Genomic DNA, 13,293 nt, shown 5'->3' on the forward strand with positions numbered 1-13,293 from the left:
GCCAATGAGTCATATTAGGAATGTCAAAATACATCACGATATGTGTCACTGTCATGGGTTAAAAACCAACTTGCTTCTGATCACTCAAATCCTTCTGACCTACTTGCTGTCTGACACAACACTGTCTATTTTGGGTTAGTAGCTCAGAGGGCCACAGCAGTGGAGGGGGTACATATCTTTATCTCTTGCAATTGCTCAAACCCTCTCTAAGACCCTCGACTGACACATTTGGCAACATCAACGATACATGAAAAACATGGGCATTTACTGGTCTTTTAGACCTAAGAACACAGGAGCTGATGTATGGTAAGGCTTTTACAAGGGATTGCTGTAGGAGGTGGACAGATGTAGTGCTAACTTAGAGGAGTTAGGATGTTATATGGACAATGGGGAATGTTGCTAATATTTGTTATATCTAAGACTAATTAGGAAATGTTGTTTATTAAAATAGTAAAATAGTGGCTGCTTAATAACTGAAGACGATGAAAATATCACTATAGGTTGGCCATTTTTAGCTATTTTAAAAATTGGATTTTGTAATGCTTAAATATGCTTAAATGGTTACATTCTTTGTAATGTTAAATTGATTTATTATGGTTACTCAGGTAATACAACACATACTATCTTTTATCTACATTGTCAGGAAACCTAAGGTTAACAAATACGTACAAAACGTTCACAATCTAAAAAGAGATTGATTTGAGATTTGATTTGACTAGCAATTTTAGTATTACAAGTAAATGTCAAACTAGCCTGTGCTTAATAAACTGCTGTGTGATATGATATTGATGGATGCTCAACATTAGTTTTTTTTCTAAATCTTCTTTTAGAGACAATCTCCTGACCAGACTGCATAAAATTTCCTATGTAACTTTTTAAATATTATTGTAACTAAAAACATTGAGGCAAAATGGATCTTACAGCCAAACATGGGCTGGTGCTGCTGGACCAGCTGAGGAAGATGAGGGAGAGTGAGCATCTGACAGATGTGGTGCTGGTTGCTGAGGGCATTAGCTTTCCCTGTCACCGGGTCGTTCTATCCGCCTTTAGTCCATACTTTCGTGTGATGTTCACATGTGGCCTGCGTGAGTGCAACACCAGAGAAATATTCCTTCGTGACACCCCTGCAGACAGCTTGTCCCTCCTCTTGAACTACATGTACTGCTCTGATCTTCCTCTAACTAACGACAATGTACAAGGCATCTCTATTGCAGCTTTTCTGCTGCAAATGGATGACGTCTTTACTCGCTGTCGGCAGCACATGATCGAGAACATGGATGCCTCCAACTGCCTTGGTGTGTATTACTTTGCCCGGGACCTTGGTGCAGAGGAACTGGCTGACCATGCTCAGCGCTTTCTGAGGCAGCACTTTGTCCAAGTCTGCCAAAATGAGGAGGTCCTGGAGCTGGAGGCCCATCAGCTAGGAAAGCTCCTGACTTCTGATGACCTTAATGTTTCACGAGAAGAGACCATTTTAGATGTGGTCCTTCACTGGGTCAAACACAGCACTCTGATGGATGGAGAAGTCCGTGTTCTGCACCTTCCAGAGTTACTGAGGAAGGTCCGTCTGCCACTGATAAATCCTGACTATTTAAGAGAGGCGATGAAGAGAAACACGGCCCTGCTGGCTAATGCTGAATGTCTACAGATGCTCAATAAAGCCTTGGAGACCACAGCAATGCATCCCTCAGCTGCCCCACGCAAACTAAAGCTGCGGTATGGCATGGAGACCACAGATCTGCTGCTCTGTATCGGAAACGATGGTGGTGGGATTAGGTCAAGATATGGGACCTACACTGAGCGCAGCTTTTGCTATGCCCCATCCACAGGTCGTACCTACTATATCACTTCACCTCGCTATGCAGAGGCTCTGGGGTATGTGTGTGCTGGGATTGTGACTGAAAGAAATGATATTATAGTGGCAGGAGAGGCAGGTGCACGAAGAATGGCCAGACAGAGGGACATGAATGTTGAGATTTACAGGTGAGATATTAGGCGTCACAGCTGATAGCTCTGTATTTGCACACAGCGGTTAACACAGAGGTTACTTATTATCATTTTTGGTCGCCAGGTACAAAGAAGAGGCCCAAGGAAGTTGGGAGCACCTGACGTCAGCAGAGTACCGTGATTCATATGCCCTGGGTTCACTGGGTGACACTCTGTATCTGCTGGGTGGGCAGATGAAACTGAAGGATCAGTTTCTCATCACTAACTGTGTAGAACGATGGTCTCTGCAAGGAGGACCTTGGCGCAGTGCAGCACCCCTGCCTATGCCTTTGGCCTATCACAGCGTGGTCAAGATGAAAGATCGCCTTTATGCGATGGGTGGCCGAACACCTCAGGTGATGTCAAACATCTTAAACTTCTTAGCAATTGTTGTGAACTCTAAAAGATCAGACTTCATGTGCACATTTAATATGAGCTCTTACAGTATGTGTATGTGACTCCTTTCTGACTGCACCTGCTCTGCTTTGTCACACCCTACCTCCCCTTCAACCCTCCAGTCATACCGGATGGATGATGAGCCTGACCGTCTTAGTAACCGCCTCCTGGAATATGATCCAAACACAAATAAGTGGACAGAGCTAGGGCCCATGAAGTACTCAAAGTACCGCTGCAGTGCTGTTGTAGTCAATGATGAAATTTTTGTGATGGGTGAGATTATTTGACTCGTTTTTTTTTATTTTAAGTCTCTCTTGGTATACATACAGTATACACAATATTGTGATGCTCCTGCTTTATGCACTGATTCATGTAAGGATCTGGTGATAAAAACGTTTTTTGCAGGAGGTATCGGCTGTGAGGGTGTCGACTGTGGGCAATCACGTCGCTGCCTCGATGCTGTGGAGATCTACAACCCAGACGGGGATTACTGGAGGGATGGACCTCCTCTCCCATCTGCACACCTGTCACTTCGCACTAATGCCTCAAACGCAGGAGTGGTGGGAGGCAAGATCTATGTGTGTGGATACTACAAAGGAGCAGGTAAGGAAAGAACATCCATTTCAAATGAATGAAAAGTGTATGAAAGATGTTTCCAAGTGACTGTATTACCCTCACTGTTTCTTAACTACATTTAGATCGCCATGATGATATAACAAAGGACATTTTGGAGCTAGACCCATGGGAGAACCGGTGGACAGTGGTGGCTCGGCACGCTTTAATGCATGACAACTATGACGTTTGCTTAGTGGCAAAACTTAACCCAAGAGGACTCATGTCCCCTCCTGCAGACTTGGTTAAACAGTGACACACTTGTCAGATCAGGTTAAAGTCTTTATGGGAGAATTAGCTAAATAAATAAATTATTAATGCACTTATTGCTTGGGCAAAGGCAGAAAGGATTTTAGTGCCCGCATAGAAGAGTATCTACGCTTAATGATTTGCATGTTGCTATGTAAGATGTTATGAGAATAGAAAGATCAATTGTAAATACCGTATGCTTGTCTTTTTTATCTTATTGTGCAACATCTGCAGATACTGAATAAATACTAAATACTAAAACCTGCAGCTGTGTGGCACATAGCATTATCAGCAACACAAAGAAATTGTTTCTTTTGACATTAAACATACACTATAGTTATAATTAGGGCTGCAACTGACACTTATTTAAATTACAGATTAATCAGCCAATAATTTCCGTGGTTAATTGTTTAGTGCGAAATGTTAAAAAAATAGTGAACAAATTGCATCAGAGTTTAGAGGGCACTGTGGTATCTTCAGATTGTTTTTTTGTCCGAACGGGCAAAAATCTTATTTTAATTACTGCCATACACAACAAAGGCAAATTGTCACAATGGAGAAGCTGCATCCATAAGATATGTTGTAATTAGTAACTAACTAGTAACTACTTGTAGCAGTTCTATTCATAATAATGGACTGTGCATATACATCTGATTATTTAATACTGTAATAATTCATTTGTTTGTTCTATTTGTGGTATGCTTGCTAAAGTATAATAACATGTTGTTTTTTTTCTGCAATAAACATGCACCTTAGCGATATTATGGAACATGGTTGTTTATTTGAACACAAAAACTCAATTATTTTTGTTAATTTTCCATGTTAAGTCAGCAAAATAACTTAATTTTTAAAAGTCAGCAGAGACACTTAGTGTTACAATATTTGTTGTCAGAAGAAAAACTTATAAACTAAATATGTGTATTTGTAGATCAGTCTATCCTAAACTCATCTGTTATTAGTATCTCTTTACACCCCTGCACAGCTCTTCCACCAAGACAAAAAACATTTATCAATGTGTTCATTTTTCAAAAAACTGAACGACTTTATAACTAACATATGTTATAATTAGTAATAATAAATATAACTATCATTTTGAGATTTTACTCTAAAAATAAGTGCAGATGCTCCACTCTTCTGAGTTCTTCTGGGACTTTAATCCTTCTAAAAGCCTGCATCGTGATCCATGTCAAACAACTGCCAGAACCCTTCGGGTTTCATTGGGGTCCCTGTTTTGGACGCAGTTGAGAGCTTCTCTATGATGGGTTCGATTCCTGCAAGGCACACCGAGCTGTTGCTGTCCTGAGACCAGCAGCTGAGCGGGGTGATGAAACATCCTTCAGCTATGGATCTTGCCTCCCTGTTTTGGCTGGTTACCGTGTGCAAATCCCGGCGCTCACAGAGAGGGGTTGAAACATTTTGTTGTTTGTCACAGTTCATGAGGGGTCGACTGTTTTCATTCGTGACAATGTGCTTATTCCTTTGTGAGAGCACCAGTGGCCTCTTTTTACGCCTTCTATTGCTTCTCTGAGTGAATTTCCTCTTTCCCGCGACACAGCTGGGACCCGGAGGGGGAACTTTAGCTGAATTGTGCTCAAGGTTGTATGAGTTACCTGTAAGCTGTGTGCTTTCAAGCTTGTTCTCCTGCAGGATGTTGGAGAAAGGCTGTACCAGCCCTGGTGATGTCTGGATGGCAGTGTCTGTCACTCTCTCACGGGTGGGTTTGGCTGAGTGCTTCGAGACTAAGGTGTTGAGCAGCTTCAGAGTCTCTTCAAGCATGTTTCGTTCTCTCTCCTGCTCCTCTCTCAGACATTCCAGACTATTCTTTAAGCTTTGCATATTTGAACCAAGCTCTGCTGTGGTGTCCCGACTCTAAACGGTAAAAATGAACAGTCATTACTAATCAGAAATATTTATTAACCACAAAACTTTTCTACTCATTGAAACCGCAGCAATCCTGACCATAAGGTAAATGCATACTGTTCACCTTTTGAACCCTCTCCTCCAGTTCAGTCATCATGTCCTTCTGGGAGTTCACTTTATTCAAAAATGTCTCAAACTGCTTGAAAATGTCACGCTGAAGACTGTTAAGATTACTGTGCACTAGAATGAAACAATAGATATATATAAATGCATATATAAAACAAATATTAAATCCAACTGAAGTCAATACAATGTAAAAATGCAACAAATTTTCTGAAATTGGTAGAGATTATGGATAATCAATGTTTGACCATTGGGCAAAGAGCACCATCTACTGGCAATAATACATGTTTTTGACTGCCTTTTTTACTAAACTAACCAGATCTACATTATGCTGAGAGCAACTCTCAGTCCAATCATTTCAACAAAAAATACAGATCAATAAATTAGAAAACTTACATGTTGATGCCAAACTGTCAACATTCGCAAGGACGGTTTGGCATACAGAAGTATTTTTCTCTGTGCCAGCAACCAGTTGTTGGATCTGAAAAACATGTCAGCATTTTTCACGTGTTACATCTACAAAGAGGAGCTGTGTAATTGAAAAAAAGCAACAGAAGGGACGCCTTTGATGACTCACATTGTTGAGAGTCTCTCGAAAATGTAAACATTCTTTGGCTAAAAGGTCACTGTTAAAACAAAAAGACAGATGTAAAAATGACAGAAGTGATTAGGCCTACTACTTTTGATAATCCCACAAGTATAACGTCAAGGAAGGTTGCATGTTTCAAGTGATACAGAAATGTACCTGTCAGTTTTTTCTTTTGCTTTTTTCCTGTCCTCTTCGAATTTATCCAGTATTCCAAAGGCTTTGCTCTTGTCCTTTAATTCTCCAAACAGGAAGGGTTTAGTGTGATAACTGCTTGAAAACTTTGGGTCACTTCCCTAAATAAAAACAAAAGAAACAACAAAGGTTAAGAAACAATTTTTCACGTAATCTGTGTGAAGATGATTATTGAACCTGTATTTACTCATGGACTTATAAACTGAGTGAAGTTTTCCATGACAGTTGGCCTAGATGTTATCCACCACACGGAGAACGTTTACATAATTTAAAGAAAGTCGCCTCCTGAATTACTGCACTCAATCATCATTGTCCATTTATGTGGATTGAAGAGTCCAACAGTAATGTTTAATGCAATAAAAGAATACATTTGCATTACATTACAGTGAGCTGACGCTTTTACCTAAAGCAATTTAAAATTGCTATATATGTCAGAAGTTGCACGCTTTTGGAGCAACTAAGGGTTAGGTGTCTTGCTCATGGACACATTGGTTGATGCACCATCACCAATTCTGTTTTACTGATGGTATAAAAAACATAGCAAAATCTCTGATAGAAGAAATCTCTATTTTCTCACATTAAATATTGTCATACTGTAAAAACCTATATGTATTTATGAAATGTATTTGTGTATAAAATTACTAATGGGAACAAAAGCACAAAAAGGTGGTGGCTCGCAAATAGAATCCAATCTTTTTTTTTGCTTTTCTCACAAAGACACACCTGCAAATATCCCCATCGGCTGTGGCATTAGACCCATTACTCTGCTCACATAGAAATAAAATGAATGTAACATAGCGTAACATACGTGTAAGTAATACCGCCATTAAACCAGTTGGGATTGTCTATGCATTTGGGAATTCTAAGAAATTATGGCCTCACGTCATCAACAACCACTTTTAAGATAAAGTTGATCAATCTCACCTCTTGTGAACTTTGTTGGGATGTCCTGGCTGACAAACTCATATCTTGAGACATGCCTTGAGAATTTTCAGGCCAAAACTGAGACCCAAAGAATAACTGAGAGTCTGTGATACTGGAGTAGCCGCTAGTGGATACATTTCTGTTGCTTGTTTGGTTGCCCACGATGATTGATAAGTAAAGAAAACACAAACACACAATTTGTCGGTGCAGCAATACAGAGACAGTGTTTGCAGAAATCACGTAAACACAGACACACACATTCAACATTGGCTGTACAAATGCAGGGCTTGATGGTCAAGCGTCTTAAAACTTTTAAGACTATTAAGACTCACTTTTTAAGAACTATTAACCACAGCGTCATATAACAATTGTTTTTTTTTTTTAATTATAAGTATTCACATTTGGAGAGAAGTAGCTTAGGAGTCATTGTTAAAAAAGCATCCCACCTGCTTCCAGTTGGGATGCTCAGCATTTCTTTTATGTTCCTCGTATGATTCATTGCCTTTCACGACCTGTTTGTAAATATAACCAGTTAGTAGCAATTTCAGCAAGTTATGTCTTCCTAAGATTAAAAATTCAGCTGCTGTCATTTGCAATTAATCATGCGAGTTAGCGTTAATCTAGCTAATCCACAGAGCTGTGGAGCGTTAAGTTAGCATTAAGGACTTCACTAGCTAGCTAGCAAGCTAACTTTAATTAATTAACATGGAGTCAATTTAAATTTAAGTTACCTGTTTAGCTACAAAAACTCGTTAAGCCCTGCTAGTTGTCCTACATTTAGTGAACACTGCTTTTCGTGGGTGTAATACTAAACCCTAAAATATGTTTAACTAGACTTACAGTACACCGTAATGAAGAGGGGGAACTCGGAAACGAGCAGTAAGCAAGCTCGCGAGGGTTTAAGTCTCCCGCCAAGTGACCTTCCAGACTGAGCGAGGCTAAGCTGCATTCAATGACCGTCAAAAAAGTCCAAAATACACATTGACAGAACCAAAACAGCTAAACTTAAATTAACTTACAATATACATCTAAATACTTACTACGATGTATTGGTTCCATCACATGTATTTATCCAGTGTATATATTCAGTGTAATGTCTTCTTTATCCAAGCCAACAAAAAAAGTGAATTAAAATTCAGAAACCTTTCATTTCAATAATATTTAATTTCATTCATACTGCAGTTTTTTCCATTTAACTTCAAAATATTGTATGTACTTTATTGAACGATATTTTGTCCTCAGTGGGCCTTTTAATGACGCACCACAATTATATTACACCCTGAGATGTTATTGTTATGCTTTTTTATAATACAACAAAACATATTGCAAATCCTGAAATTAAATAAGTACTCAGGTTTGTAGTATATTATTATGGACCTATTCTTCTTCTTCTTCTTCTTCTTCTTCTTCTTCTTCTTCTTATTATTATTATTATTATTATTATTATTATTATTATTTGTAATAGTAGTAGTAGTAGTAGTAGTAGTAGTATAGCAGCATATTTCATATTCATTTGTTTGTTTTCTACGCAGACATGAAAAAACACCCAGTCCGTGTTTTATTTTGAAAACCCTACCCGGAAGTGTCCGTGCTAAATGAAAGCAAGCAGGTAGCTATGAGCTGCGCACTGACTATCTGTGGTTGAACTGCGGAGGTGTGTTGATGACAGATCTGCCAAAACCAAAACTGACTTTCTGACAATACCTCTGCGGCGGACCTGGCTGGACGGTCAATAAACCACACCTAGGAGTTTGGTCCGGTTTTCTCAGGCCAAAGCCTAGTGTTTGGCTGGTGAGTTAACTTTTTTTATGTACAGCTGCAGTATGTGATTGTACATACCACATAATACATATTTAAATAATGTTAGTTAGATTAGCAAATCTGTAGCTATGTCTTAGGCCGACATCATTATTTTAGCTCTGACTGCTAGCACACTTACGATACAACTTCATCCCAGTGACAGGTGCTAGCTAACGTTAGCTAAACACCTTGGTTGCAGGTTGTATCCGCAACTCAACTGACGTTAGAACATGTCATGCCATTTCCTGAAACATTAAACATGTTGATTAATTATTTCGCATTTAAAAACGTAGGTGTAAAGATAAGCAGCAAAGTAGCTAAGCTGTGTGTATATGTGTGTATTTATATATATATATATATATATATATATATATATATATATATATATATATATATAAATGAAACTTATCAAATGATAATATCAGGCAAGTTACAATACGCTTTGTTTATAAGAGACAATATCAGACATGCACTTAAAAATCCTGATGTGGTACACTGTTTTGTGGCATATGGCGGGGAGCAAAACTTCTAAATTAACGTTGACTCTAATAAACATAAGATCAGCCTTGCAAGAAACCTCAAAAGTTATTAAAAGGGCTGGGGATTGTCTAAATTATCTGGTGCAGAATCTGCAAGATATATGCTCACGTTTTGGTATAGCCATAAAACTGCTGCCTACAGTAAGATAGAGTAATAAATGATCTTTCTAGAATACCTATTTTTTTCAATTACCATAAGAAGCCTAAGAAAAAATAAATGTTGTCAACAGCGACAGTGTGCAATACTGCACCAGATATAGCACAATCCTAACTTCCATCTGTTGTCCCTGGGTGTGTATATAGTGCACATGTAACAATATAAAAAAGGTAATTCCACCCAATATTAGTAAATACTTGGAGGACAGACCAGTGTGAATACATTCAGAGAGGCATTATCGTGACATAAGTTTTAAACTGACTAGAACTAATACTGCAGGGGCGTCGGACGGGGTGGGGGGGGGGGGACAGAGTACCCAGGGCCCTCATCCTCATGTGAGGAGGGCCCAAAAAGATGCTAGAATGTATAGCTGTGGATGCAGGGAGGGGCCCATAGGAAATGCCTTTCCACAGGGCCCAGAAATTTGTGCTACGCCTCTTTGTTGCTGGGATCAAAAAGTATGCCGTAAGAAAGAATAAGATAATTGTCGGCTGTGTAAGACAACAAAACAGCAAGACTTCAAATGTGACTCAAACTAAACGGGTATCTGTCTACAGTGTGCCTCTTCAAAGTAATGGATGTGTATCTAACTCCAGTTTGTTTGATCTTTAAGGGTTTGAATATGGCTCTGTCGTTCCTTTTGGTCTTGGCTGCAACTGTGATTCTTATCAGACCTGAGACACCCGTAACTAAGGTAGAAAAGACTGTTACTCAGCCAAAGGGCCATTTTGTTCTTTGATCAGTTATGGTAACACTGATTTATTCATCTGTGAATAATGTCCTGTCTGTAGGCTTTACATCAAAACTCCCTTGAGTGCTGTGGCGAGAAGCAGAGAGTGAACAATTCATGTTCAAATGACACCCACTGTGAACCAGGTAATGTGGATGTTTCCAAACTGCTCTGATTCAAGTTGGCACACACATGAAGGATGGTACTAAGAGTTTTGACCATCAGTATTATGTTATCATAATCAGTTAGATTAGCCACAGTGACATGATGTGTCACACAATCCATAGTGAGGAGATGTATTAAAGGTTCCATATTATGCTCATTTTTGTGTTAATACTAAAACATGTTTACATGCTTTTAATGTTTAAAAAAAACTTGTATTTGTCTTATGGCTGCTGCATGTTCCTGTATTCACCCTTTGTCTGAAACACTTAGTTTCAGCACCTGTCTCTTAAAAATGTGAAAATTATATCATTTTTTTCATGGTCATCTCTATCTTGTGACTGTTAAATTGAAGGGGGAAATTAAAATTGTATTATTGCAAAGGTATCCAAGGGCAAAGAAATGTGAAATATGTTCTTGTTTTTAATTCTTTAGGATGCTTCTTGCGTGTCCTTGACAACAGCAACACTGTTTGCATATTCTGTGACTCCGCAGCTGTGGACTTGGAGAACATAACAGTCTGCGCTTACAGTAAGGAGGACTGGGAACTTATTACTTTTAAACTATTAGACAAATCTAAATGTTTTGTTTTGTATGTATTTTTATTTAATGTGCCCTCTTTGTGTGCTCCCTAGACTATACGGTGGAGAGAAAAAATCACACAACCGTAACGACTGTCATTCCTAAAATTGGTAAGATATCATATCCACAGTCCTAATGGACTCATTTACAAATTTCCCTATGTAGGCTATATTATTTAATTATTTACTGTCATGTTTTGATAAGTTTAAATTATTAGCAAAAACACTGTAAATGTGTTTCAATTATTAGAAAAAAACCTTGTTAATTCAGTTTTAAAGCAAATGTCTTTTAAAGTCAATATATTTTAATGGCAAATATAGTTTTGATATTACAATAAAAAAGAAATAGAATCCAAAGGTATGTAGCTGTATATGAGGGTATAAAATGTAAATGTCTGCAACAGCTGGTAAGACGTTCACCATGTTTCTCATCAGCCCTTTCCGGTTCTGTGATGTTTCTGAGCAGGAGGGCCAGGTGTGGCAGCCTCACTTCTTCTGGGGACACTGTTGATCAGCCTGTTCCTGATCCTCTCTGTGGCCTCCTTCTTCTACCTCAAACGCTCCAACCGACTCCCGGGCATCTTCTACCGCCGCAACAAGGGTAAAAACAGCACAGCTCTGATGATCCACTGTAATTATACAGGGAGGGTTTTGTTGACTCACCGCCAAGTAAATCCAACATAATGCTATTGCTATGCTTTAGTTCTAATAATTGATGTTGACTCTGTTAAACTCAAATGTAACATTGTTTTGTGTACTTTTACAGCCTTCATATTCCAACCAAGTGAGACAGTAAGTTAATTTTATTGTTTGTTCCTAGCACACACTACAGTGGAGCCTCGTGTAAAGACAGAATGTATTTATTGTCTCAACAATGTTCACTTCTAAAAATGTCTCAAAAGGGATGGTTATAATGTCATTATTTCTTGCCTTCTAGGCTGTCATGATCCCCTCCTCAACAGGTAAGACGACTTCACTATCTCTACACACTACCTGTGTTGAAACTCGTTGACTTTGCTAAACAGGTTTCAAGACTATGTGGCGCTACTGAGTAACACAAAGCAGTCAAAACGTTACACTGGAGTACAAAACATGTTTGGGTAGGAGCGTTTACACACAAGTAATTGGCAACATTAGTGAGAAGCATTCTGTACTTGAGGACTGTTGTAGCGAAGACAGGCTTGCATTTAGGCTTCCACAATTTGGACAAAAATATGAATCACAATATTTTCAGTTTAGAATTGATAGCAAGATTCTCTGCCTTGGATTTTTTCACACCATGTGTAATGTTTATTGCAAACATGGACCACGAATAAACAAAACAAATTGGCAGTCCCAAACAGGTACTCTACAGATTTGCTATATAGGTTTTGGCACCTGTAGCACATTGCACATCACCTCAAATCTGTAAACAGACAGGCTTCTATGAAGAGAACGGAAAGCTTTGCAACGCTTGGGAGCACTTTAAAACCTATTTTACACAGTCTATGTTTAAAAATCACAGAAGAAAGTAGTAGCGTTTGTGATGCAGTTGGCTCGTAAAATTAAATGAGAATCAAAGTCAATAAAATAAAATAATTTAACAATGAATTTGTGAACAGGGTAAATTGAGATTGTGCACGCCTAGTTGTATTCACAGAAAAAGGGGATCTTTGGCATAAACGTAGTTCTTAAAAGCCCAATCATGCAAAATAGCGCAAAGATCCTCTGATTCCAGTGCATGTCTCCTCTTGTTTTTCCTCACAGGTGATTTGTATGTTCTCTTTTGTTTTGTGTTTCTTTTGAAGTGAGGAAGCAGAGATATGTAAGGAGGGAGCGGCCTTCAGCAACATCAACACTGAATAATGACACCTTACCCACCACATCCACCACCCAGGTCTATAATGTGTAGGAGGAAAAGGAGGAGGTGGAGGGGTGGGAGTGCCAGCGCAGGTAGGAGAGAGAGAACGCTCAGGAACGATGTTAGATTTAGTTATCGTGTGAGGTCCAGCAGGGTAAAGAAAGACCTCGAGTTGACTTGTTCAAAGGTGGCCATCTTTAACTGTAGCTGCTTCTGCTGCATTCTTGTCACGAGGGCTCTTACTTTATTGCTATTTAATAATAATTTAAGTGTGAAATTGAAAAAGAATCCAGTAACAAACAGCCTCTGATATTACATATGGTTTTTTTACAGGATGACTTAATCCTGTGAAAAAAACATTTCAGAAATTTGGTCGGTTTGTATTTCTTTCCTCCCACCAACAGCAGTTGAGGATCACTCCTTTGATTTTAAGTCTGAACACTGTTATTAAACCAATTTGATCTGCTGTTTGACGGTTTGACATGTTTGCTTGACTTGAAGGATTTCATGAATACAAGACCTGTCCGCTAAAGACAGACTGATTTAATGAAAT

General features: G+C 38.8%; 3 protein-coding genes across 6 annotated transcripts; 2 read left to right on the forward strand and 1 right to left on the reverse strand.

The window, feature by feature from the left end:
• Window positions 1-62: 62 nt before the first annotated feature.
• On the forward strand, window positions 63-4,004 carry kbtbd12 (kelch repeat and BTB (POZ) domain containing 12). Its single transcript, XM_034869692.1, has 6 exons — window positions 63-306; window positions 831-1,983; window positions 2,072-2,342; window positions 2,505-2,655; window positions 2,788-2,985; window positions 3,081-4,004. Exons 2-6 carry the CDS (start codon window positions 911-913, stop codon window positions 3,248-3,250), a joined length of 1,863 nt encoding a protein of 620 aa, XP_034725583.1. The 5' UTR covers window positions 63-306; window positions 831-910; the 3' UTR covers window positions 3,251-4,004.
• Window positions 3,329-7,857, reverse strand: LOC117943524 (interactor of HORMAD1 protein 1). Of its 4 annotated transcripts, none has more exons than XM_034869695.1 (8): window positions 7,772-7,857; window positions 7,378-7,443; window positions 6,932-7,076; window positions 5,972-6,108; window positions 5,804-5,852; window positions 5,623-5,707; window positions 5,228-5,343; window positions 3,329-5,112 (listed from the first exon to the last, which is right to left on the reverse strand). In XM_034869695.1, the coding sequence occupies exons 2-8, from the start codon at window positions 7,428-7,430 to the stop codon at window positions 4,405-4,407; spliced, it is 1,293 nt and encodes a 430-aa protein (XP_034725586.1). In that variant the 5' UTR covers window positions 7,431-7,443; window positions 7,772-7,857; the 3' UTR covers window positions 3,329-4,404. The 4 variants fall into 4 exon arrangements, with proteins under 4 accessions (XP_034725586.1, XP_034725585.1, XP_034725587.1 ...); XM_034869694.1 differs by having other exon boundaries at window positions 7,663-7,854; XM_034869696.1 differs by having other exon boundaries at window positions 6,932-7,070; window positions 7,663-7,853.
• A 654-nt stretch (window positions 7,858-8,511) lies between these two features.
• On the forward strand, window positions 8,512-13,021 carry c4h1orf159 (chromosome 4 C1orf159 homolog). The gene is made up of 9 exons (XM_034869701.1): window positions 8,512-8,722; window positions 10,041-10,121; window positions 10,219-10,303; window positions 10,755-10,850; window positions 10,955-11,011; window positions 11,367-11,501; window positions 11,667-11,692; window positions 11,838-11,862; window positions 12,688-13,021. Exons 2-9 carry the CDS (start codon window positions 10,050-10,052, stop codon window positions 12,789-12,791), a joined length of 600 nt encoding a protein of 199 aa, XP_034725592.1. The 5' UTR covers window positions 8,512-8,722; window positions 10,041-10,049; the 3' UTR covers window positions 12,792-13,021.
• The last annotated feature ends 272 nt before the right edge of the window (window positions 13,022-13,293 follow it).

The sequence above is a fragment of the Etheostoma cragini genome, chromosome 4 (genome assembly GCF_013103735.1).
Source record: "Etheostoma cragini isolate CJK2018 chromosome 4, CSU_Ecrag_1.0, whole genome shotgun sequence".
Taxonomy (NCBI): Eukaryota; Metazoa; Chordata; class Actinopteri; order Perciformes; family Percidae; genus Etheostoma; species Etheostoma cragini.